The sequence below is a fragment of the Lethenteron reissneri genome, chromosome 29, assembly GCF_015708825.2.
Source record: "Lethenteron reissneri isolate LAM-NWPU_2019-01 chromosome 29, ASM1570882v1, whole genome shotgun sequence".
In the NCBI taxonomy this organism is placed as follows: Eukaryota; Metazoa; Chordata; class Hyperoartia; order Petromyzontiformes; family Petromyzontidae; genus Lethenteron; species Lethenteron reissneri.
The window spans coordinates 927,238-953,062 of record NC_083807.1 but is presented as its reverse complement, the minus strand read 5'-3'; the positions used below and the strand labels follow the sequence as shown (position 1 = coordinate 953,062).

At 60.0% G+C, this 25,825-nt stretch overlaps 1 protein-coding gene across 8 annotated transcripts in view; it reads left to right on the top strand.

Moving 5' to 3' along the window:
- LOC133349119 (receptor-type tyrosine-protein phosphatase kappa-like) overlaps nucleotides 1-25,825 on the top strand; it is a 149,304-nt gene that overhangs the window by 70,507 nt on the left and 52,972 nt on the right. For 6 of the 8 annotated variants that reach the window (XM_061562316.1, XM_061562315.1, XM_061562318.1 and 3 more), the window contains exons 9-16: nucleotides 16,407-16,600; nucleotides 16,879-17,041; nucleotides 17,368-17,477; nucleotides 22,462-22,663; nucleotides 23,045-23,147; nucleotides 23,470-23,800; nucleotides 24,314-24,350; nucleotides 25,542-25,610. In XM_061562316.1, coding sequence (XP_061418300.1) covers nucleotides 16,407-16,600; nucleotides 16,879-17,041; nucleotides 17,368-17,477; nucleotides 22,462-22,663; nucleotides 23,045-23,147; nucleotides 23,470-23,800; nucleotides 24,314-24,350; nucleotides 25,542-25,610 — 1,209 coding nt within the window. The remainder of the gene's footprint in view (nucleotides 1-16,406; nucleotides 16,601-16,878; nucleotides 17,042-17,367; nucleotides 17,478-22,461; nucleotides 22,664-23,044; nucleotides 23,148-23,469; nucleotides 23,801-24,313; nucleotides 24,351-25,541; nucleotides 25,611-25,825) is intronic. The other 2 variants (XM_061562319.1, XM_061562321.1) reach the window with 1 other exon arrangement.

Genomic DNA, 25,825 nt, shown 5'->3' with positions numbered 1-25,825 from the left:
TGCGAGCTGCTAGATGTGGCTGTGTGGGAGGGTGTGGGTGGGTGTGGCTGTGTGGGAGGGTGTGCGAGCTGGTAGATGTGGTTGTGTGGGAGGGTGTGGGTGGGTGTGGCTGTGTGGGAGGGTGTGCGAGCTGGTAGATGTGGTTGTGTGGGAGGGTGTGGTTGTGTGGGTGGGTGTGGTTGTGTGGGAGGGTGTGGTTGTGTGGGAGGGTGTTGGTGGCTGTGGTTGTGTGGGAGGGTGTGGTTGTGTGGGAGGGTGTTGGTGGCTGTGGTTGTGTGGGAGGGTGTTGGTGGGGGTGGTTGTGTGGGAGGGTGTTGGTGGGGGTGGTTGTGTGGGAGGGTGTTGGTGGGGGTGGTTGTGTGGGAGGGTGTTGGTTGGGGTGGTTGTGTGGGGGGGTGTTGGTGGGGGTGGTTGTGTGGGAGGGTGTTGGTGGGGGTGGTTGTGTGGGAGGGTGTGGCTGTGTGGGAGGGTGTGGCTGTGTGGGAGGGTGTTGGTGGCTGTGGTTGTGTGGGAGGGTGTTGGTGGGGGTGGTTGTGTGGGAGGGTGTTGGTGGCTGTGGTTGTGTGGGAGGGTGTTGGTGGGGGTGGTTGTGTGGGAGGGTGTTGGTGGGGGTGGTTGTGTGGGAGGGTGTGGCTGTGTGGGAGGGTGTGGCTGTGTGGGAGGGTGTTGGTGGCTGTGGTTGTGTGGGAGGGTGTTGGTGGGGGTGGTTGTGTGGGAGGGTGTTGGTGGCTGTGGTTGTGTGGGAGGGTGTTGGTGGGGGTGGTTGTGTGGGAGGGTGTTGGTGGGGGTGGTTGTGTGGGAGGGTGTTGGTGGGGGTGGTTGTGTGGGAGGGTGTTGGTGGTTGTGTGGGAGGGTGTTGGTGGGTGTGGCTGTGTGGGAGGGTGTGGTTGTGTGGGAGGGTGTTGGTGGGTGTGGCTGTGTGGGAGGGTGTTGGTGGGTGTGGCTGTGTGGGAGGGTGTTGGTGGATGCGGTTGGGTGGTTAGCGGGGGTTGACTCAGCGGAGCGGTAAATCAGGTTTGGGAGTAACACGGCGCTCCCCTCCTCGTTCCCTTTCTCACTCCCCTCCTCCCTCCTCTTCTAGTTCCCCTCGCCGTGTCTTCATTCCACTCGCCGCTATTATTTTTCATATTATACGATGCTTGCGTGTTTATTTATTGTTTGTGTTTGTTTTTATTTCCTGTGTTTGTTTGTGTTCGTTGTTTATTTCCTCCCTCGCCATTTCCCGGGTGACCGCAATTCGTTTGTCGTTGACTCCGAGACGAGGTCGGCCTCGTGTGAGCGGCGGCACCCCTAGCAACACCTCGTCACCCCTAGCAACACCTCGTCACCCCTAGCAACACCTCGTCACCTCTAGCAACACCTCGTCACCCCTAGCAACACCTCGTCACGCCCACCAACACCTCGTCACCCCTAGCAACACCTCGTCACCCCTAGCAACACCTCTTCACCCCTAGCGACACCTCGTCACCCCTAGCAACACCTCGTCACCCCTAGAAACACCTCTTCACCCCTAGCAACACCTCGTCACCCCTAGCAACACCTCTTCACCCCTAGCAACACCTCGTCGCCCCCACCAACACCTCGTCGCCCCCACCAACACCTCGTCGCCCCCACCAACACCTCTTCACCCCTAGCAACACCTCGTCACCCCCACCAACACCTCGTCACCCCTAGCAACACCTCGTCACCCCTAGCAACACCTCGTCACCCCTAGCAACACCTCGTCACCCCTAGCAACACCTCGTCACCTCTAGCGACACCTCGTCACCCCTAGCAACACCTCGTCACCCCTAGCAACACCTCGTCACGCCCACCAACACCTCGTCACCCCTAGCAACACCTCGTCACCCCTAGCAACACCTCTTCACCCCTAGCGACACCTCGTCACCCCTAGCAACACCTCGTCACCCCTAGAAACACCTCGTCACCCCTAGCAACACCTCTTCACCCCTAGCAACACCTTGTCGCCCCCACCAACACCTCGTCGCCCCCACCAACACCTCGTCACCCCTAGGCCAACACCTCTTCACCCCTGCAACACCTCGTCACCCCTAGCAACACCTCGTCACCCCCACCAACACCTCGTCACCCCTAGCTACACCTCGTCACCCCCACCAACACCTCCGTCACCCCCACCAACACCTCGTCACCCCCACCAACACCTCGTCATCCCCACCAACACCTCGTCACCCCTAGCAACACCTCGTCACCCCCACCAACACCTCGTCACCCCCACCAACACCTCGTCACCCCCACCAACACCTCGTCACCCCCACCAACACCTCGTCATCCCCACCAACACCTCGTCACCCCTAGCAACACCTCGTCACCCCCACCAACACCTCGTCACCACCCCCTACCAACACCTCGTCACCCCTAGCAACACCTCGTCACCCCCACCAACACCTCGTCACCCCCACCAACACCTCGTCACCCCCACCAACACCTCGTCATCCCCACCAACACCTTCGGTCACCCCTAGCAACACCTCGTCACCCCCACCAAACCCTCGTCACCCCCCCACCAACCACCTCGTCACCCCCCACCAAACCCTCGTCCACCCCCACCAACAACCTCGTCACCCCCACCCAACACCTCCGATCCCACACCTCGTCACCACCTAGCAACACCTCGTCACCCCCCTAGCAAACCTCGGTTCACCCCCACCAAACACCTCGTCACCCACACCAACACCTCGTCATCCCCCACCAACACCTCGTCATCCCCTAACCAACACCTCGTCACACCCTAGCCAACACCTTCGTCACCTCCCCACCAACAACCTCGTCCACCCCCACCAACACCTCGTCACCCCCACCAACAACCTCGTCACGCCCCACCAACACCTCCGTCACCCCCACCAACACCTCGATCACCCCCAACCAACACCTCGTCACCCACCACAACCACCTTCGTCCCCCCCACCAACACCCGCGTCAACCCCACCAACACCTCGTCACGCCCACCAACACCTCGTCACGCCCCACCAACACCTCGTCACCCCCACCCAACACCTCGTCCACCCCCTAGCCTAACACCTCGTCACCCCCACCAACACCTCGTCACCCCCCACAAACACCTCGTCACCCCCACCAACACCTCGTCATCCCCACCAACACCTCGTCACCCCCACCAAACACCTCGTCACCCCCACCAACACCTCGTCACCCCCACCAACACCTCGTCACCCCCACCAACACCTCGTCACCCCACCAACACCTCGTCACCCCCACCAACACCTCGTCACCCCCACCAACACTCGTCACCCCCACCAACACCTCGTCACCCCCCCAACACCTCGTCACCCCCACCAACACCTCGTCACCCCCACCAACACCTCGTCACGCCCCACCAACACCTCGTCACCCCCCACCAACACCTCGTCACCCCACCAACACCTCGTCAACCAACCTCGTCACCCCACCAACACCTCGTCACCCCACCAACACTCGTCACGCCCACCAACACCTCGTCACGCCCACCAACACCTCGTCACGCCCCACCCAACACCTCGTCACCCCCACCAACACCCTCGTCACCCCTCCACCAACACCTCGTCACCCCACCAACACCTCGTCACCCCCACCAACACCTCGTCACCCCCACCAACACCTCGTCACCCCCACCAACACCTCGTCACCCCACCAACACCTCGTCACCCCCACCAACACCTCGTCACCCCCCACCAACACCTCGTCACGCCCACCAACACCTCGTCACCCCCACCAACACCTCGTCACCCCCACCAACACCTCGTCACCCCCACCAACACCTCGTCACCCCCACCAACACCTCGTCACCCCTAGCAACACCTCGTCACCCCCACCAACACCTCGTCACCCCCACCAACACCTCGTCACGCCCACCAACACCTCGTCACGCCCACCAACACCTCGTCACGCCCACCAACACCTCGTCACGCCCACCAACACCTCGTCACCCCCACCAACACCTCGTCACCCCCACCAACACCTCGTCACCCCCACCAACACCTCGTCACCCCACCAACACCTCGTCACCCCACCAACACCTCGTCACCCCACCAACACCTCGTCACGCCCCACCAACACCTCGTCACCCCACCAACACCTCGTCACCCCCACCAACACCTCGTCAACCCCCCACCAAACCTCGTCACCCCACCAACACTCGTCACCCCCCACCAACACCTCGTCACCCCCACCAACACCTCGTCACCCCCACAACACCCTCGTCACGCCCACCAACACCTCGTCACCCCCACCAACACCTCGTCACCCCCACCAACACCTCGTCACCCCCACCAACACCCTCGTCACCGCCCACCAAACACCTCGTCCACCCCACCAACACCTCGTCAACCCCCACCAACACCTCGTCACCCCCACCAACACCTCGTCACGCCCACCAACACCTCGTCACGCCCACCAACACCCGTCACCCCACCACCACCCGCTCACGCACACCAACACCTCGTCACCCCCACCAACACCTCGTCACCCCACCAACACCTCGTCACCCCCACCAAACACCTCGTCACCCCCACCAACACCTCGTACCCCCACCAACACCTCGTCACCCCACCAGTCACCCCACCAACACCTCGTCACGCCCACCAACACCTCGTCACCCCCACCAACACCTCGTCACGCCCACCAACACCTCGTCACCCCCACCAACACCTCGTCACCCCACCAAACCTCGTCACCCCCACCAACACCTCGTCACCCCCACCAAAACACCTCGTCACCCCCACCAACACCTCGTCACCCCCACCAACACCTCGTCACGCCCACCAACACCTCGTCACCCCCACCAACACCTCGTCACCCCACCAACACCTCGTCACCCCCACCAACACCTCGTCACCCCCACCAACACCTCGTCACCCCACCAACACCTCGTCACCCCCACCAACACCTCGTCACGCCCACCAACACCTCGTCACGCCCACCAACACCTCGTCACGCCCACCAACACCTCGTCACCCACCACCAACACCTCGTCACCCCCACCAACACCTCGTCACCCCCACCAACACCTCGTCACCCCCACCAAACACCTCGTCACCCCCACCAACACCTCGTCACCCCCCACCAACCACCTCGTCACCCCCACCAACACCTCGTCACCCCCACCAACACCTCGTCACGCCCACCAACACCTCGTCACGCCCACCAAACACCTCGTCACCCCCACCAACACCTCGTCACCCCCACCAACACCTCGTCACGCCCACCAACACCTCGTCACCCCCACCATCACCTCGTCACCCCCACCAACACCTCGTCACGCCCACCAACACCTCGTCACGCCCACCAACACCTCGTCACCCCCACCAACACCTCGTCACCCCCACCAACACCTCGTCACGCCCACCAACACCTCGTCACCCCCACCAACACCTCGTCACCCCCACCAACACCTCGTCACCCCCACCAACACCTCGTCACGCCCACCAACACCTCGTCACCCCCACCAACACCTCGTCACGCCCACCAACACCTCGTCACCCCACCAACACCTCGTCACGCCCACCAACACCTCGTCACCCCCACCAACACCTCGTCACCCCCACCAACACCTCGCCACGGGCCCCTCGACTCCGTTGCGCAACCCCCATCGCACCTCTTGACCCACTCGCCTCCTCGCGACAAAGACAAAGATCCCCCGTGTAGCCTCAGACTGTTGGGGCAAGTGCCGTTAGCGAGTAGCTCCTATGAAGGCCGGTACGGCACACGAGGGGGTGGGTGGGCAACACCATGCCCGGCCGCCTTTGTCTCCCTAGTGACGATGTTTACTACACACCGCACCAGGTACTCACCACGCGCCACCTCACCTCGTGACACTCACCCCCTCGCACTCACCCCCTCGCACTCACCCCCTCGCACTCACCCCATCGCACTCACCCCCTCGCACTCACCCCCTCGCACTCACCCCCTCGCACTCACCCCATCGCACTCACCCCATCGCACTCACCCCATCGCACTCACCCCATCGCACTCACCCCCTCGCACTCACCACCTCACCACCTCGCACTCACCCCATCGCACTCACCCCATCGCACTCACCCCATCGCACTCACCCCATCGCACTCACCACCTCGCACTCACCCCCTCGCACTCACCCCATCGCACTCACCACCTCGCACTCACCCCATCGCACTCACCACCTCGCACTCACCACCTCGCACTCACCCCCTCGCACTCACCCCATCGCACTCACCACCTCGCACTCACCCCATCGCACTCACCACCTCGCACTCACCACCTCGCACTCACCCCATCGCACTCACCACCTCGCACTCACCCCATCGCACTCACCACCTCGCACTCACCCCGTCGCACTCACCACCTCGCACTCACCCCATCGCACTCACCACCTCGCACTCACCCCATCGCACTCACCACCTCGCACTCACCACCTCGCACTCACCCCATCGCAGTCACCCCATCGCACTCACCCCATCGCACTCACCCCATCGCACTCACCACCTCACCACCTCGCACTCACCCCCTCGCACTCACCATCTCGCACTCACCACCTCGCACTCACCCCATCGCACTCACCACCTCGCACTCACCCCATCGCACTCACCCCATCGCACTCACCACTCGCACTCACCCCCTCGCACTCACCACCTCGCACTCACCCCATCGCACTCACCACCTCGCACTCACCCCCTCGCACTCACCCCCATCGCACTCACCACCTCGCACTCACCCCCTCGCACTCACCCCATCGCACTCACCACCTCGCACTCACCCCATCGCACTCACCCCATCGCACTCACCACCTCGCACTCACCCCATCGCACTCACCACCTCGCACTCACCCATCGCACTCACCCACCTCGCACTCACCCCATCGCACTCACCACCTCGCACTCACCCCATCGCACTCACCACCTCGCACTCACCCCATCGCACTCACCCACCTCGCACTCACCACCTCGCACTCACCCCATCGCACTCACCACCTCGCACTCACCCCCTCGCACTCACCCCCTCGCACTCACCCCATCGCACTCACCACCTCGCACTCACCCCATCGCACTCACCCCATCGCACTCACCACCTCGCACTCACCCCATCGCACTCACCCCCTCGCACTCACCCCCTCGCACTCACCACCTCGCACTCACCCCATCGCACTCACCACCTCGCACTCACCCCATCGCACTCACCACCTCGCACTCACCACCTCGCACTCACCACCTCGCACTCACCCCATCGCACTCACCCCATCGCACTCACCACCTCGCACTCACCCCATCGCACTCACCACCTCGCACTCACCACCTCGCACTCACCCCCTCGCACCACCCCATCGCACTCACCACCCTCGCACTCACCCCATCGCACTCACCACTCGCACTCACCACCTCGCACTCACCCCATCGCACTCACCCCATCGCACTCACCCATCGCACTCACCCCTCGCACTCACCCCATCGCACTCACCACATCGCACTCACCACCCTCGCACTCACCCCATCGCACTCACCACCTCGCACTCACCCCCTCGCACTCACCCATCGCACTCACCACCTCGCACTCACCACCTCGCACTCACACACCTCGCACTCACCCCCTCGCACTCACCACCTCGCACTCACCCCCTCGCACTCACCCCATCGCACTCACCACCTCGCACTCACCACCTCGCACTCACCACCTCGCACTCACCCATCGCACTCACCCCATCGCACTCACCCCATCGCACTCACCACCTCGCACTCACCCCATCGCACTCACCACCTCGCACTCACCCCATCGCACTCACCCCATCGCACTCACCACCTCGCACTCACCACCTCGCACTCACCACCTCGCACTCACCCCATCGCACTCACCACCTCGCACTCACCCCATCGCACTCACCCCCTCGCACTCACCCCATCGCACTCACCACCTCGCACTCACCCCATCGCACTCACCACCTCGCACTCACCCCATCGCACTCACCACCTCGCACTCACCACCTCGCACTCACCCCATCGCACTCACCACCTCGCACTCACCCCCTCGCACTCACCCCCTCGCACTCACCCCCTCGCACTCACCACCTCGCACTCAACCCCTCACCCACTCGCACTCACCACCTCGCACTCACCCCCTCGCACTCACCCCATCGCACTCACCCCATCGCACTCACCCCATCGCACTCACCACCTCGCACTCACCACCTCGCACTCACCCCATCGCACTCACCACCTCGCACTCACCCCATCGCACTCACCACCTCGCACTCACCCCATCGCACTCACCACCTCGCACTCACCCCATCGCACTCACCACCTCGCACTCACCACCTCGCACTCACCCCATCGCACTCACCACCTCGCACTCACCCCCTCGCACTCACCCCCTCGCACTCACCCCATCGCACTCACCACCTCGCACTCACCCCATCGCACTCACCACCTCGCACTCACCACCTCGCACTCACCCCATCGCACTCACCCCATCGCACTCACCCCATCGCACTCACCACCTCGCACTCACCCCATCGCACTCACCACCTCGCACTCACCCCATCGCACTCACCCCATCGCACTCACCACCTCGCACTCACCACCTCGCACTCACCACCTCGCACTCACCCCTCGCACTCACCACCTCGCACTCACCCCACGCACTCACCGCCACCTCACCACTCGCACTCACCACCTCGCACTCACCCCCTCGCACTCACCACCTCGCACTCACCACCTCGCACTCACCCCCTCGCACTCACCACCTCGCACTCACCCCATCGCACTCACCCCCTCGCACTCACCACCTCGCACTCACCCCCTCGCACTCACCACCTCGCACTCACCCCATCGCACTCACCCCATCGCACTCACCCCTCCTGACGCTCCCACTCACCCCCCTCGCTTCACGCTCCCACTCGCCCGCTCGTCCTCACCTCGTCTTACTCGCCCGCACCTCATCACAGTTGCTGATGCAGCTGCTACGAGCCCTCTCTTCGCCATAACCCCCCCCCCCCCTCTCGCCGTATTTACTTCCCGCGTTGTGATCGCCCGTTAATAATGCCCCGCGCGAGTTTTATGTGCACATGAGTGAGTGCGTGAGTGTGTGTGCGTGTGTGTGTGTGAGAGAGTGTGTGTGTGTGAGAGTGTGTGTGAGAGTGTGTGTGTGTGTGAGAGTGTGTGTGAGTATGAGCGTGTGTGTGAGTATGAGCGTGTGAGAGTGTGTGTGAGAGTGTGTGTGAGAGTGTGTGTGAGAGTGTGTGTGAGAGTGTGTGAGAGTGTGTGTGCGTGTGTGTGTGAGAGTGTGTGTGTGTGTGAGAGTGTGTGCGTGTGTGTGAGTGTGTGTGAGAGTGTGTGCGTGTGTGTGAGTGTGTGTGCGTGTGTGAGAGTGTGTGTGAGAGTGTGCGCATGAGTGAGTGCGTGAGTGTGTGTGCGTGTGTGTGAGTGTGTGTGAGTGTGTGTGAGAGTGTGTGTGTGTGAGAGTGTGTGCGCATGAGTGAGTGCGTGAGTGTGTGTGCGTGTGTGTGAGTGTGTGTGAGAGTGTGTGTGAGAGTGTGTGTGTGTGAGAGTGTGTGCGCATGAGTGAGTGCGTGAGTGTGTGTGCGTGTGTGTGAGTGTGTGTGAGTGTGTGTGAGAGTGTGTGTGTGCGTGAGTGTGTGTGTGCGTGTGTGAGAGTGTGTGTGTGTGCGTGTGTGAGTGTGTGTGCGTGTGTGTGAGTGTGTGTGTGTGCGTGTGAGTGTGTGTGCGTCTTGGTGCATGCGTGTGCGGGTGTTTGGGTGCGTGTGAGTGTGTGTGTTGGGAGAGGCAGGGGAGCGGTGAGCGTGCTGCGTTACGAATCCGGCGACCCGAGTTCGAATCCTCCTCACGGCCAACATCAGTGACAATGATTTGAACCTGTCTCTAGACGCGTCACTGGGGAGACAAAGGCGGCCGGGTGTGGTGCTGGCCACCCCCACCCCCTCGTGTGCCGTGACGGCCTTCGGAGGTGCTCGCTAACAGCACTTGCCCCAACAGTCCGTTAAGACTATACGGTGGATCTTTGTATTTGTGTGAGGTGTTTATGTAATTTATTGGTCGCTAAGGCAATAGCGGAACAATAAGAACACCGCGATATTATCTCAAGGTTCCCAAATACACTCCGTGTTTAATACATTTCACTTTCACCGCTTGATCAAATCCTCGATCAGATGAACGGCGTCGTCGCCGCAGTCTCCACGTCGTGGGCGCGATCACCCCCCACCGCCCCTCCCCCCCACCACCCCCACCCTCCCCCCACTCCCCCCCCACCAACCCCCCCACCAACCTCCCCACCAACCACCCCCGAGTGTGCGAATCGCAGACGGCGCAGCACGTCGACATCGCGTAACGTGTCGCGAAATAGCTTCGTGTTTTTCCAAATGTCATCGGCACCATCTTATAAACGTGATATTGAAAAGTGCCACAGAGCATGTTTAAAGAAAATAAACAAATCTGCGTGTAAGTGTGTGTGTGTGTGTGCGCGCGCGTGCGGAGTGGTGGTGCAGTGGTGCGCTATCCACTCGACCTCAAATGAGCACCTAGTGCGATATATAAACATCGACACTTTGGAGACAAAGGCGGCCGTGCCTGGTGCTTGCCACTCACCCCCTCAAGTGCCGTAACCTGCCTTTAATAGGTGCTACTCGCTAATAGCACTTTCCGCAACAGCCTGTAAAGGCTGCACGGGCGACCTTTGTCTGTGTGTGCGCGCACCTGCCTGAGCACGCGTGTGCACGTGGCCTCGTAATCCCTCGGCCCTGGATTTACGTTTTGCATTTTTCGCAGACGGATTTTTCCCAAATTTTACGGAAGCCGAACAACGACCACGAATAATCACGCCGCTCGCCAAACCCGGGCAACGTTAGCAAATCAACCCAATTAGCGGGCGGATAATGAAATAGTAAATCAAATTGGCACGCTTGTGAATCGAACCGTTCAGATTGAACGTGGGCGTCGGGGCAATGGGCAGCAGCTGCCCGAGAGGACGCCGAGAGACGGATTGGGTGTCCCCGGCGGCAGCGGCGACGATGGCCTTGGTGGTGGGGTGCTGCTGACGACCACTGAAGGATGAGGATACGGTGCCAGCTCTCGCAAAGCCAAGGAATTAACCGGCCCGGCCTTCTCGGCTCATCACCACCGTGCAGGGGGTGATAAAATGAGTACCGCCTTGTGTGAAGCCAACTACTGGGGGTCGTCACATGGAGTGGCTTTCTCCTCGCCGTAGGAATGTGGAATTTCCACCACGTGCCCAGGGCTTTAAGTGGGTGGCGAGTGCTGCCGAATGCAAATTCGAGTTGAAAACTTATTTCGATTTTATTTTTAATTTGACTCTCCCGCTCCTGAGATGTTCATGAGTGGAATGAGAATTGACAAAATATCATCTCTTCGACAGAAATAAAAATGATACTGAGCCAACACAGATAATTGAAGTGATAATTACCCTTCAGTTAAAAACAAGGGCTCTGGGCTCATTTTAACGCGTGCATCGATCATAACGGCGGTGTCCTCACTCGCGCTCTCTCTCTTACTTTCTCTTACTCTCTCGCTTGCTCTCTCGCTTGCTCTCTCGTCCATGCGCAGGGAGTGCCACCCTGGAGGATGTCAAGGTCCCTCCCCTCCTCTCCCCTCCCCTCCCCTTCACTCCCCTTCCCTCCCGCGCCACCTTCGCAACTTTCAGAAACATTTGAGACCTCCACGCCGTTCGGCGCATCATGAGTTTCATGAGCGGGGAAAACGATCGCTGTGAGGGGCGTGTTGGAGCGCCATGCCAGGATCGCGCCGGCCACCGCACGCCAAACAAACAGCACGTGGTGGCACGGCACGGAAACGCGGCACGGCACGGAAACGCGGCACGGCACGGAAACGCAGCGCGGAGCCGCACAGCAAAAGGCTGTTGGAGCAAGTGCTGTTTACGAGTAGCGTCTATGATAGCGGTCATGCCAATTGAGGGGGTGGGTGGCCAGCACAATGCCCGCACCAGGTACTCATTTGAGGCCGAGTCAACCTAGGAGAGGCCCAAGACGGGTTCAAATATTTGTCGCCGTTATTGTTCACAAGTGGGAATTGAACTCGGGTGGCTGGTTTCGTAGCTCGTTGCGCCCATGGCTACGCCGCCGCTCCCCAGAGTGCTGCTGCAGAGCGTCCGCGGCATTGATGTGCGCGTCCGCGCCTCGTACCATCCGCGTAGGGTACGGGCGGCAGAGTAAATTGTGCCAATCTCGGAGGATTGGGCGACCGCTGCTCTGATGGGCGAATTTCATATTACGACTACGCAGAAATTGACTGCGATGCGTGGGCGTGCGGGCGCGTGATTTGTTTTGGACCCTTGTTTTTGAGATTCGTCGCGGAGGCATAAGCCCCGGCGCTGCAGGGCGCCCCTAAACGAGCGGTGGCCTCCAGCCGAGAGCAACGAGCGCCGAGCGAGGATTAACGAGTCCGAGGCGCCGCATGTTTCGTAATCGCCGAATCTCGTGGAGCCCTTCAGTGGCCTCGGCAGTTGAGCGCTCTCGGTGCAGGGGCTGGGAGGCAGGTGGGCACCCCCCCCCCCTCTACGCCCCCCCTCTACCCCCCCCCTCTACCCCCCCTCTACCCCCCCCCCCTCTACCCCATACTGCATTGGGTGGTGGTGGGGGAGGAATTGCCATTGAGACTCGGATGACAACTTAATTTTGCCATGGCCAAGATGAGTGTGTGCGTGTCCGCGTGTGTGTGTAGGGAGTGGAGGTGCCATGGTTGGCACACTGCGCTTCCAACCCGGACGGCCGAGGTTAAATTCCCGGTCACGGGTAATGTCAGCCAAATTGAAGCCTCGGTCTTACCTAGAGACCCCATCAACTGGGGTAGAGACCCAGAGCTTTGCATGAACTCACGTAGACACACGGAGACCAAGAGAGATGCATCGTCTCACACAGGGCTTCATTTCTTGCCATGTGTTTTCTGGGTCACCGCTTCTATATCACTCTTCTAACGCGAGGACCACAATCATTTACTGCTTCCGTGGGCTTCACTCGTCGATTCCTCCACCCGTGTTGAAGACTCGGTCTACCAGACACCGTACCATCTCATCCACCACACTGCACGTCACAATAACGCACTCAACCACCCATTCACCACACTGCCTCATCCCTCGCGCGGCTCCACTTTGGAATCCCCTCCTTCCATCATTATCTCTTTTCTCAAGCTCTGATAATCACCTTACTCCATTCAAGGACCGTATTACACTCGCAATTCACAACTTCGAAAGTGCTGTTTTTTTGCCGGGCGTTTGACCTTTTGGGCTTCTGGCCCTGTGCTCGGCATTATGGAGTCGGATGGCACCGCGACCAGCAGCCTCAACCGTAGAGAGAGGCATCCTGGATGTGTTGTGCTGGGCGTGGATATAGTTTCGGTGTCACCAAACCCGTATCAACCGTGACAGACCTGGCTGACTGTGGCTCTCTGCTCTGCAGAGGACGAATAGAAACCCAACGACCAGGCTTCGCTCTGAGTCTGTGCACGTTTCAATTAAGGAGCAACAACTTTAATTGTGTGTGTGTGCGCGCGCTTGCACATCGACAAAATAAATAAATAACGTGCACCATGGGGTTTATGAGCGAGCGAGCGGATCAAACTTCTCGCGGCTAGAGTGGGCGGCGGTAAATCGCGGCAGAGCAGACATTTCATCTGACGGGGAAGCGTGTCCCGTGGTGGGGGACGGGGCGGCGGTGGGGAGACTTAATTGCTCTTTAATCTCAGCTGATTGATTAAACGCTCCGCCGCGCCGCCCGCCGCCGTCGGCAGAGGCGGCCGCGGCCTCTCCCGCTGGGGCGCTCAGCGGAGCACGGCGCCTTTGTGACGCCGCCACACGAACTGTGACCCCACTCGGCCAATCAGAATCTTGTTTTTATCCCGGAGAAATCCGATGAGCTTTGAAGCTCTTTTCCACAGGAAGTTCAGTCATTTCACAGATTCCCCAGTAGGTCGGCGGCTGCTTCTGGAGATTTCCACTCTTTGTTGTAAACGATTAAAATGTTTGGGGGATGTTGTTGTTGTTGATATGAGTGTCGTAATGTCGTTTTGCGTTGTTCTGCCACACGATCCGGACGCCGGGTAGAATAGTGAAGCGCCTTGCAGCTCATCTCAACCACTCGCTGCCCTGCTGCAGTCTGGCCGAGTGGACCAATTGGGCCCAATTGGACCGTCATGGCGGCACACGTGGCCTCCTCCTTTCCCAATGACGTCACAGAATCTTACATCTCCGCTGTGCAGCGGGACGGCACGTCGGATCTCCGCTGTGCAGCGGGACGGCACGTCGGCTCTCACGCTCGGCTCTCACGCTCGGCTACACTCGAGTTTTACTCTACTGGGCAAAGCCCGCTGGTCTGTGAACTCTTCCTCGCCCCCGCGGCGCCCCGTTAATTAACCAAGGCGGCCGTCGGCCTCGAACCATAAACCTCCACGATGAGCGACCGCCCGGCTCTGTCGCCGCGATGATGTCATCTGTGTGACGGCACCGCAGACGATGGCACCCGCACCCCGCACCCCGCACCCCGCACACCACCCCGGCTCCGCTCGCTCCAATCTCCGCTTCCTTTGACTGGCAGCGTGCGTCGCGCTGCGGTAATTGCTTCCGAACATCATCAGCAGTGGTAACGGCGCAGCCCCGCAATCCCCTGCTCACGCCGCTGCTGGCGGGAAGGAGCGAGAGGGGGCTCTGTAGGGCCCCTCTAGGGGGGTATTTTGGCCTACTCTTCAGCACTGGATAGAGATGGCAGTAACCCGCTGCTTTACCCAACCACACCACGACTTGTGCCAACTGCGGTGCAACCATTTAGGCTGCTGGGTGTATAGGGGCGTCGGGATTTCATAAACCTGTCCACATATATATACAGATATACAGATACACATACAGATAGATCAATACATACAGGTAAATACATACAGAAACATTTACACATATGGATACATATATACATACTAAAACATACATACATACAGATACATATACAGATACATATATACACACAGAATTTCTCAATCAATATTTTGTGGGTTGCTGGTCGACGGGAGTAGGTGACGGGTGACGGAGTAGCCATGACAAGAGCGAGTGCGCCGATGGATGTGGTGTGCCGGGTGCGGAAACATTTCCCGGCTTGCCCACCCTGGACAGACGCGGCTGAGATTGAGCGGCAGAGTGATGGGAGGGGGAGCGGAGATTTGGAAAACTTTCTTCCAGAAGTTCACCGAGAAATCATGGTGATTGTAGGAGGAGGGGTGAGTGGGGGGGGCACGGGGAAGGAGGAAGAGGGAGTCTGGGAGGAACAGGAGGAGGAAGGTCGCTTTTGATTTCACAGAATAATTTGCTCTAAATTGCACGTCCGCTCAAGGGGCGCGCGCGTGACCGAGTGAAGGCTCGGATGAGTTAAAGTTTTCCTCGCTTGCGCTGTAATTTAATTAAACCTGACCCCAGCACTCCCCAGGTAATTGAGCGCACGTCAGGTGCAAAATTGCTTTGTGTTTCCCACTTTGATTAACGAAAAGTTCAGCGTTGTACGATTAACGCCACGCGCTCTCGCGCCCTCGCTACACAAACATCGCCGTGTTGATCCTCAGCCGAGGCAAATGCATGATCCCCCCCTCACCCCCCCTCACTCCACCTCACTCCCCCTCCCCCCCCCGAACCCCCTCACTCCCCCGCTCTCACTCTCCCCCACACTCTCTCTCTCTCTATCTCACCCACGCTCTCCCCATTCTACCCCTCACTGCACTTAGCGCGGTTGACTATGTACAGTAAGAAAGAAGTTAAACATAAATACATCACGATACATTCACTCCCCCTCACTCCCCCTCACTCCCGCTCTATCCTCTCGTGTTTTCCATCGTTTTCCCTCCAGCACCCCTCGCTCCTCCATGCCAGGCCCCGCAGACGATGATGGTGACGATGTTGACGATGATGACGATGTTGAAGATGATGAAGATGTTGACGATGTTGATGACGTTGATGGCGATGTTGACAATGTTGACGATGATGATGGTGTTGATGACGATGATGATGACGATGATGTTGACGATCACCGGTGCTCGGGGGTAACACTGCATGCGATTGCTCGGCACCTCGTCCGACGTTTCACCTCACCCGCCCCGGGGAGTTTGTTCTTGAGGAGCTGAATTCGGTTCAGTTAGCGGTGGCTGCGGCGGTCTCGCCCGAGACAGCAATCACGACGAGGGCAGCGGAGTACGTTTGTGTGTTCGCTCCGTCGCGCCATCGCGACGGACGTCGCTTCACAGGCACAGCCTGGGATCATTTCTCAGTGGGGGCGGGGGGAGGGGCACGGGGGGTGGAGGCGCGATCCAGTAAACTCACGAGGGTCGTCATCCCGAGTTGACGGCGGGAAGGGACGCTCGCGCCGAGCGATGGCACTGACGGCGAGGGCGGCGACCTTTGTTTGCGCAGAGCCGACGCGGGCGCCGGGCCAGCTGGAGGTGTACAACGTGAAGCCGCGCCAGCTCAGCGTCGAGTGGGAGGCGCTGGGCTACAACGTGACGCGCTGCTACCGCTACAACATCACGGCGCGCTACCGCTACGCCCGGCGAGCGCCGCTCCCGTCGCCCGGCGCCGGCACCGCCGCCCTCGGCGCGCACGCGGAGGTAATGCCGGCGACGTCCTGCCATGGTGGTGGTGGGTGAGTGTGAGGTTGGTGGTTTAGAGTGAGTGAAGTTGGGGGGTGTTGCAGTGGTGGTGGGGAGTGAAGTGGGTGTGTTGTGGTGGTGGTGAGTGAAGTGGGTGTGTTTCAGCGGTGGTGGAGACGAATGAGTTTGGTGGTCGTGGTGAGATGGTACTGTTGATGGCGATGGTAGCCGTGGTGGTGCCAGCTGTGTGGAGATTGCTCCTAGCTGCGTCCCCCCCCCCCACCACCCCCCCACAGGAGGTGACACTGGAGGAGGTGTGGATGGGCGACGATGACTCGGTGACGATGATGACCCTGCACGACCTCCCGCCCTTCACCAACGTGAGCCTGCGCCTCGTCCTCTCGAACTCTGAGGGCCGGAAGCAGAGCGAGGAGATCACTGCGCAGACCACGGAGGATGGTACGCTCCTTCCTTCTCATTCCTCCTTCACATCCTTGCTCCCTCCTCCCTCCCTCCTGATGGGTGGTTTGCTGAAGAATTGCAGACTTGTTGTCGGTGAGCAGCGAGTCGTCCACAGTTTGGATCACACTCTGGACGGCTTCTCTACCTCCTCAGAAGGAGCGGGGGAGGCGCACGGATTGACGAGGTGGTCCGTCGTTTGTGGGGGGCGACGCTGCTGCTGATGATCTCAAATTCCTCGTCTTGGCCAGACGTTCGCTGTATTTGTTTGTTTATTCAATCTGACCGCGGGGGAAACGTGTCGTCACCGTGCGTGTGCCTGGCAGTGCCGAGCCCGGTGACCCTGCAGTCGTTGAAGGCGCAGAGCTTCGAGGAGAAGCTGCAGGTGCAGTGGGGGGAGCCCAGCGAGAGCAACGGGGTGATCACGCTCTACGAGGTGAGGCCCTCCCCGCCCCCCCTGGCCCTTATCTTGGCCCTCGCCCCCCCCCGCCCCCCCCCCCCCCCCCCCCCCCCGCCTGCGGAGCGACGGCACGCTCGTGCCAGGAATCGTCTCGCGACCTTGACGTCGCCGCAATCGCTTGCGCCAGGCTAGGTGCGCTTTGAGGCCGTCGCGTGGCGTTTGGAAGGCTCGCTGCTGGCAGGAGGTCACGGGACAGACCCGGGTGCCTTGCGTGGACTGACTTGAGGTGACTGTGGCAGACGCCACCACCTTCGGTAATTAGATTTTTGCCAATCAAATTACCGAAGGGCCGTGCCTCGCACCGCGCGCAGCACCGCTGGTGCCACGCGCTGCCGCTTCGTGTCCGAGTGCTCGTGTGACGATTACCCAGCTCGCGTCGCGCATCTTGCTCTGCAGCTCGCATCGTAGCCGACCAATTAATGGGTGGCTACATACGGTGCAAAAGAAGTTCAACATACACCAAAGGTTCCGTCGTCATCAATACCATCGTCATCATCATTATCGTCGTCGTTAGCAGCAGCAGCCATGATCGATATACCGCTCTCCAAAGACTGCACTCAAGAATAACATCAACATTTGTGTATGGACCTCATTCCAGCTTTTAGAATCAAAAATATCGGTGATGTGGTGAAAGTCACTGTCGGTGGCAAGAGCGGGTGGGAAAGTGGTACCCCGTAGCGCGTGCACCAGCGATATCGGAGGCGGCTCTGTGATGTCCGCTTCCGTGGACCGTGCTCTTCACACGGCGGTGCCGCGCTGCTCTGCGAGAGCTCAGAACGGATTCTCGGTCATAAAACTGCGGGGGGAAAAGACCAAAAAAAATTGATACCTCAATTTATTTGGCCAAGAAGGCGACGTAGCCTGCGGGGTGCAGACCGAGAGGATGATTGACCTCCGTGGTAGCCTTGCCCCGGGGGGGGCGTTGGGATCACCACGGACATCGCATCCGTGAATGGTTGCAGCAAGCGCGTCATTCCTGCGATCAATGAACTCAAATGTGATTTTATTTCGGCGATTTAAACCGGCGGTGGCCCACCTCGTTATTTATTAACGCCCTGGTTCACGACCCCCGGGTGGAGGAGGGTAGGAGGGGTGGGGGGGTCGTGACCCACAGTTACAACCATGTCACTTATCCAGTGACGTAGGATCACAGAGACTCGAGACTCGTTTTCAGGAGGGTCCTGCCAATCCTCTTTTGAATGAGCTCATCAAATGCTGGTTGTGCAACTCAAGAGTAGAGCTCACGCAGTGAGTCGTTTATGAATGAACTCGGTGAATTGACTGAAACCTGTAATTTATTAAATTGTTTGTGGTCGTTACTCAGGCCCCTTCGAAAATAGTTCCACACCCCCCACATCTGCCTTTTGAAGGTGGGAAACCCCGGACTAGTCATGCCCAGGACATGGCTGATGATGACATTACCAGGTCCCGCCCATCATCACCTCCCGTCCAGCGGCACACGTTGAAACGGAATTGGGCCTTTTATTAAAACCAAAACATTTTGCACTCTCTCATTGTCCGAGTGATCAAGCCGATAATCGTTTCTTAAATGTTTAATTGGATGGCCCCATTGTGCCCCAAGGTGGCACAATGTGAAACAAACACATCGGTGGCGAGATGGGGTGCGGATGGGTTAAAGGGTGGGGGTGGCGGGGAGGGGGGGTTGCTTTCCCCCGGGCGAGCCGGGGCTCGGGGTAACAGGGAGGGGGGTGGGGGGGGGGCCGATGCCGGGCTCCGTGCGGTGCCGGTCGCTCCGAGCGGAAGCGACACGCCGCGGCCGTGCCGCAGCGGGGAGGCGCGCGCCATCAATCGCGATGCGCGGTGACAGCAGAGAAATAGTGATCCGCGAGCACCCCGGGTGGGACACGCGCGCACACATGCGCGGACCCTCAGACACGCGCACGTGCTCGCGATACGCGCGCACGCACCACGCATCATTTGGGCTTCGTGGCGAGCGCAGGCTGTGCACGCACGCAAACACGTGGTCACAATCTCACACTTGGCCGCGCGTGCGTAATCTAGCCGGGTATTACTGCCCGGGCAAACATGCTGTGGGTGGCTGGAGTTTTCATATTTTCCCCCCTCACGCCTGAAAAATAAATCATCACGGGGGCATTTCTGCACGCTCGCACGCACACGGTCTCACGCATACATACACACTCGCACAAACACTCGCACACGCTGTCACATGCACGCTCTGACGCGTACACTCACACACACTCGCACAGACACACTCGCACAGACATGCTCGCACATGTGCTCACACACTAAACAAAATATATATATACATATAAAATATTTTTATTTCACTAGGTAAGGCCCGCTAAGCTATATAGCTCTTTTTCGGAAGCGACCTGGCTACAAATGATATCTTAACGAAGTGGCTCATCGCATGGAAATGTATAGCAACCAAATACGCGTGTGGATTCTAAATGTGGAGGGACGAAATGGAGGACCCGGAGAAAATACACACAACCACTGGGAAAACACTCGAACTCCAAATATATTCAGGCATCCGGAATCAAACCCACGACCTCCTGCATACCAGGTGAGGGATATAACATCTCACCACTGCGGCGCCCCAAACGCCCATCCAGTCGCTTGCACGCACAGCCACGCAGCTTTTACCACCGATCAGCTTTCCCAATGGCACCCTAAGCAGCCGTGAGATAATAAACCATAACGCGATTTTGCAATTACACACGCAGAGAGGAGGCCATTAATAGATCCACCGCTCTCTCTTTCATTCTGATTAAACGAGCCTTGCATGGGGCATCAGCCATTAACGCTCAATCCAATCTCCCATCCGCGTAACGACGGGAGAGCAATCGTACCGGCAACACTACCAGCAACACCGCCAGGCGCTCCACCACGGTCGTGAGACCACGTGAACGAGTGACCACTGCACTGCCCGCGTGACCACGTAACCACGTGATCGCCGCTCGCGTGACGACGCTCGTCAAAAGGTTCACGTTCATTTCCTTAAAGCGCAATCCCCCCCCCCCCCACCTTCGGCACGCACGGGCGATCGATAATCCTCCTTCCTCCCCGTTCACGAAAACAACAGCGACAAACAAGAGATTCATTAGCGTTCACATAATACACCACGCCCCCCGCCCCCCTATGCTGGGCTGTAGTTAATGCCGTGAAGATCACGGCAAAGAATCCATACACGCAGTCGAAGCCACATCGACATTTTAATAGAGTATCGGCGCGGCCGCGCACTCCGGAGCGCCGCGATGCAACGCCCCCCCCCCCCCCCCCCGCACCTCCACCACTTGGGAGGGACGACACGTTGGGAAGATGCCGTCGATCGTTCGTGCGGTGACGTGGATATTTATTTATTTTAATATTATACATTTCTACTCGGGCGCTTGCGCGTCGGCAGGTATGGAATTCTGTAACTCGGAGATAAATCATTAATCGGTACGCATTTTTTAGTAGGGGAGAAATGCTCTTTGGCGGACGTACACAGACGGACAGACGGTCTCATCCACGCTGGGGTGGTGGTGGTGAGTGTGGTGAGAGGGGTGGTGGTGGCAGTAATGGTGGTGGCAGTGATGAGGGTGGTGAACTTTGGCCACGATGTTCGCCGGGGAGCTCGTCAACTGGTGCCCATCATCGCGATGCCACCAGTGGAGAGTTACTCAGCCATGGGCACGGCTGGCACTCGAAATCCGGCCACGGAGCACAGTCCAGAAGTTGTCAAAACTGCCAGCACAACGAAATCATCGGTGCCATTGGTGCTCGTGCCGTTCCTGTACCGCAAGGTTATGGGCAGAGGCTGACAGTTGCTTTGTGGCAGTTAACCTTCAATGTAATTTGCGGTGTGACTCTCTTTCAAATTATGCAACGGGATCTTTAACATCGACCGCAAAGCAGGCGGCACGCGGTACGCACACTTAACACTCCCTGCCGACGTATTGACCAGGGGGATCGCTGGGTTTGAACCACGATCCACCATAACGAGCGGGCAAATGCGGCACCGTCGCTCGGCCGCGTCGCCACCCACCGCTCGCCGCCGTCGTCGTCGTCTCGTAGATTCCCTCGGAGTTCCTGGCACGCACGCACGCACGCAAGTGCCCGTGCCCCCACATGCCAGCGTGCCCGCGCACCCGCACGCCCTCGCTACGCGTTTGTCCTGGCGGGAGTCTTGGGGGGGGGGGTGGGGGGGGGGCCTGAATTGCGTTTATTGCCATCGTCCAGACCCGTCATGAACAATTACGCTCCTGGCAGAACACGGCGGCGGCGACAGCGACGCTGCCAGTCGTCGCGATGTGACGGATCGTGTTCCCGGTTTATGTTCCGGTTGCTGAGTGAACCTGTCGCCTCCCCCCCCACCCCCGCACACGCGCGTGTGTTTTATGCATCGCGCCGTAAAAATATATTTATATACGGGCCAAGAGTGAGAGTGGCTGTGAATCTGGCAATTACACTGCAACATTAATGTGGGAAATTAATTCAGAGCCCAAAGCTGCTTGAGGATTTTTTCGGTTCGTCGCTAATTCCTGAGGATCGACGAGGCAGATTGAAGCGGCACCCTCAGGATTATTGGAGATCGACGCCAATTCTCAAGGGGCCTTAGAGTCGGCATCGGGTGGATGTTCGGGGGCTTAATGGGTCTAATGCCAAATAAACGTTCGTGAAATATTAATTTGCAAGGTTCGGAGAGCCACACTAAGGCAGCTGCAGGAGTGTGAAACTCAAGTCTGAGATTGGAATCTTCCTCGTCTCTAGCTTGGGGCTAGAGACGAGGAAGATTCCGGCCTGGCCAAGGTCTAGAGGCACCCATTTGTTTACGTGACAGAAACAGACGATTGCGGTGAACTTTTAAGATCGCTCGCGCGCTACCGCTGGTAGAACACGGGGGGAAGGGGTGCCGCATTCATTCTAGCGCCACTGCCCGTGTGCCACGATGGTGCCAGACTTTCATTGTCCCGGTCTCTCCCCGCCCGTGCAGGTGTCGTACCGCGGCGTGTCCTCGTTCGACGGCGCGTTCGACGCCAGCAGCCACGGCGGGAAGGTTTACAAGTCGGGTGGCGAGCACCGGCACCTGTTTGTGGGGCTGCACCCGGGCACGCGATACGCCGTCACCGTTCGCGCCAGCACCAGCCGCGGCTTCGGGCTGCCCACCACCACTCACTTCAGCACCAACATCTCCGGTGAGCGCGGCGCAGGAGGCGGCGAGGGCCGCGCGGGGAACCGATCCAGAGGATGGTGGAGTGGTCGAGTGGCCGAACCGCTAATTGAGCCGTTAAGTCGTTAATTGGATGGTGGCCCCACTCTGTGCCAAAGTGCGGCAACGCAAAGTGCGTGGGCGGCGAGTCGGGATGTGGATGGGTTAAAGCGCGGGGTGTGGGGAGGAAGAGGAGGGGCCCAATGGGGGAGAGGGATGTGGGGTGGTTTGGCCTCGCAACAAACAAACTCGCCTCCGGTGGCAAACCGCACGCACTGGAGACGGCGGCTCGCTCCCTGCCAACTGCATAGCAGCATCTTCACTTCCCCCCCCCCCCGCTGCCTTCCCCCCCCCCCCTCCCCGGCAGCCCCATCCATGCCGGACTACGATTCATCGCGGCCGCTGGAGGAGACGGAGACGACGATCACCGTGCTTCTCAAGCCGGCCACTGCCAAGGGCGCGCCCGTCAGGTGTTTGCGTGTGTGTGTGTGTGCGTGTGTACGTGCGAGTGTACGTGCGTGTGTGTGTGTGTGCGTGCGTGCATGTGTGAATGCGGAGTGGTAGCTGGCACAGCAGTTGCACACTGCGCTACGAACCCGGGGAACACAGTTTGAGTCCCACTGACGACCAACATTGGTAACGAATATCTCAACCGGACCTGGACTTCCCCTAAGTCGACTTAAATGCGTACCTGGTGCAGTGTAATGTGCCGTTTGCACCCAGCGTCTCGGCCCGCCCTTTAACCCGAGCGCCTGCGGCCCCTCACCATCCGCCCCCACCCCTCCCCCCCAGCGTGTACCAGCTGGTGGTGGAGGAGACTGCGTCCCGGCGCCGGCGCAGCCACGAGCTCCCTCCTCTCCAGCGCCAGCGCCGCGCCCCGCGCCGCTCGGGCGGCTGCTTCTTGCGGCCCACGGCCTACCCGCCGGGGCCCGACGGGGCCGATGCACCGGCGGGAGCGGCGCCCCGGCACTACTTTGCCGCGGAGCTGCCCCCCGGCAGCCTGCAGGTGCCCACGCCCTTCACGGTGGGCGACAACGCCACCTACGGCTCGTTCTGGAACCCGCCGCTCGACCCCGGAAAGAGCTACGACGTCTACTTCCAGGCGGTCAGCGAGGCCGGCGGGGTGAGTGGGCGAGGCCGGCGGGGAGTTCACGGCGACATCCGCGTGCGATCCGCCAACCCTCGCCGCTGCTTCCGCACGGCGCTGGGCTACGGACGGCCACGTGCGATCCACCTGGCCGTCGCCGCCGCTTCCCGGCTAAATGTAACGCCTTGCCAATCACCGTGCGTAAGCGTGGGTCGGCACGGCGGCCCTGGTGTGCGGATGGTCACTTGACAGGATCTCAGAAGTAGCTCTGTGTTATACATTTCCTCCCAACGCATGGAGGAGTTGCCACACTGTTCGCTTGATGTTGCGACGCCGACGGCTCCGCGCGCACACACGGCCCTTGTCGACCCCCTGCTGGATGAGGGCCTCGCCAGAGCGCGCGGCCATGGGTTGCTGAAGGCGGCGAGCGTGGCCGTGGGAGCGCCGGGGTGGGCGGCCACGTCTAGATGCGGGCGTGGCCGCGCGCCCTCTGCGTGCGGTTGAGGGCAACCGATGACTCCGGTGTTTGTGTGCCCCTTGCGCTCACAGGAAGTGAAGATCGACTGCGTCAAAGTGGCTTCCAAAGGTTAGTTTGTGTGCCTGTGTGCGCATCAGCCCCCGTGTGTGCGTGTGTCCGTGTGCGCGTGTGCCCCCGTGTGTGCCTGTGTGCACTTGTGCCCCCGTGTGTGCAAGAGTCACGGTCACTACCGCCGGTGCACCGTTTGCCAGGCAGCATGGTGGTGAGATTTGTCCGGCGGAGACCCCAACTGAAGGAGCGGCGCTCGTTAGCGAGTGACTAGCCAGGCCCCCGTCTAGCCAGGCGCCCGTCTAGGCTAGACGGGCGCCCGTCTAGCCAGGCGCCCGTCTAGCCAGGCGCCTGTCTAGCCAGGCCCCCGTCTAGCCAGGCCCCCGTCTAGCCAGGCGCCCGTCTAGCCAGGCGCCCGTCTAGCCAGGCCCCCGTCTAGCCAGGCGCCCGTCTAGCCAGGCCCCCGTCTAGCCAGGCCCCCGTCTAGCCAGACGCCCGTCTAGCCAGGCGCCCGTCTAGCCAGGCCCCCGTCTAGCCAGGCGCCCAGTCTAGCCAGACGCCCGTCTAGCCAGGCACCCATCTAGCCAGGCCCCCGTCTAGCCAGGCGCCCGTCTAGCCAGGCGCCCGTCTAGCCAGGCGTGGCCGCCTCCTCGAGTCGCTCGTCCTCCCCCCTTTTCCCCTCGCTCCCCAGCTGACCTCTAAAAACGAAATTCGAATCAATTTTTTAAATGTGGAGGGAAAGCCCGGAGAAAAATCCACACGACCACGGGGAGAGAAGCATACAAACCCCAAATATACAGCCAGCATCAGGGTCGGGATCGGACCCATGACCTCCTGTATACCGGGTGAGGTAGTTAACATCTCACCACCTCGCCGCCCTCGCTACCGCTACCTCCTCCCATTATCCCCATACCTCAGTCCTGTTGATTAATTTCTCTCCATTTCCATCTACCAAACTCTTCCCGCTATCCTCTCGCGTCTTCATCCCACCCCCTGTTCTTGATATGAGATGCCGTACATGCACCGTAGTGTTTGCTGTGGTGCTATACTGCCTTGTCAACTTTTGCCCTCTGATTTCCCGGCACCCACAGTGACCTATTCTTCCTCTGCCTTATCGCTTATGTCTTGTTCTGCCCGTGAGCCGTTCTCTCCCACCCAATCTCCCCTAACTCTCCACTAACTCTCCCCGAACTCTCTCCTAACTCTCTCTGCCTCGTCTCTCCCCCACGCACCCTCTCCCTGCGGACACAGGGCTGAGTGCGCAGTCGCGCCTCAGCCCCACCAGCACTAACAAGGGCTCCGGGGGCAAACGCCTAACAGGTCAGGTCCCAACCCCTCACACCCCCCCCCCCCCCCCCATTTAACCCTTCCCCGAGGTCACCCAGGTCAACCTTCCTCTCTTCCTGAGCAACACGAGATCTGTAATGATCCCCACAACTGTACGGCGATGGTGACGGTGGGGCGGCTGGTGAGGCTGCTGCTGCTGCTGTTAATCCTTGGGTGCATGTGTGAGATGTTCCACCGCCGTCGTCGTC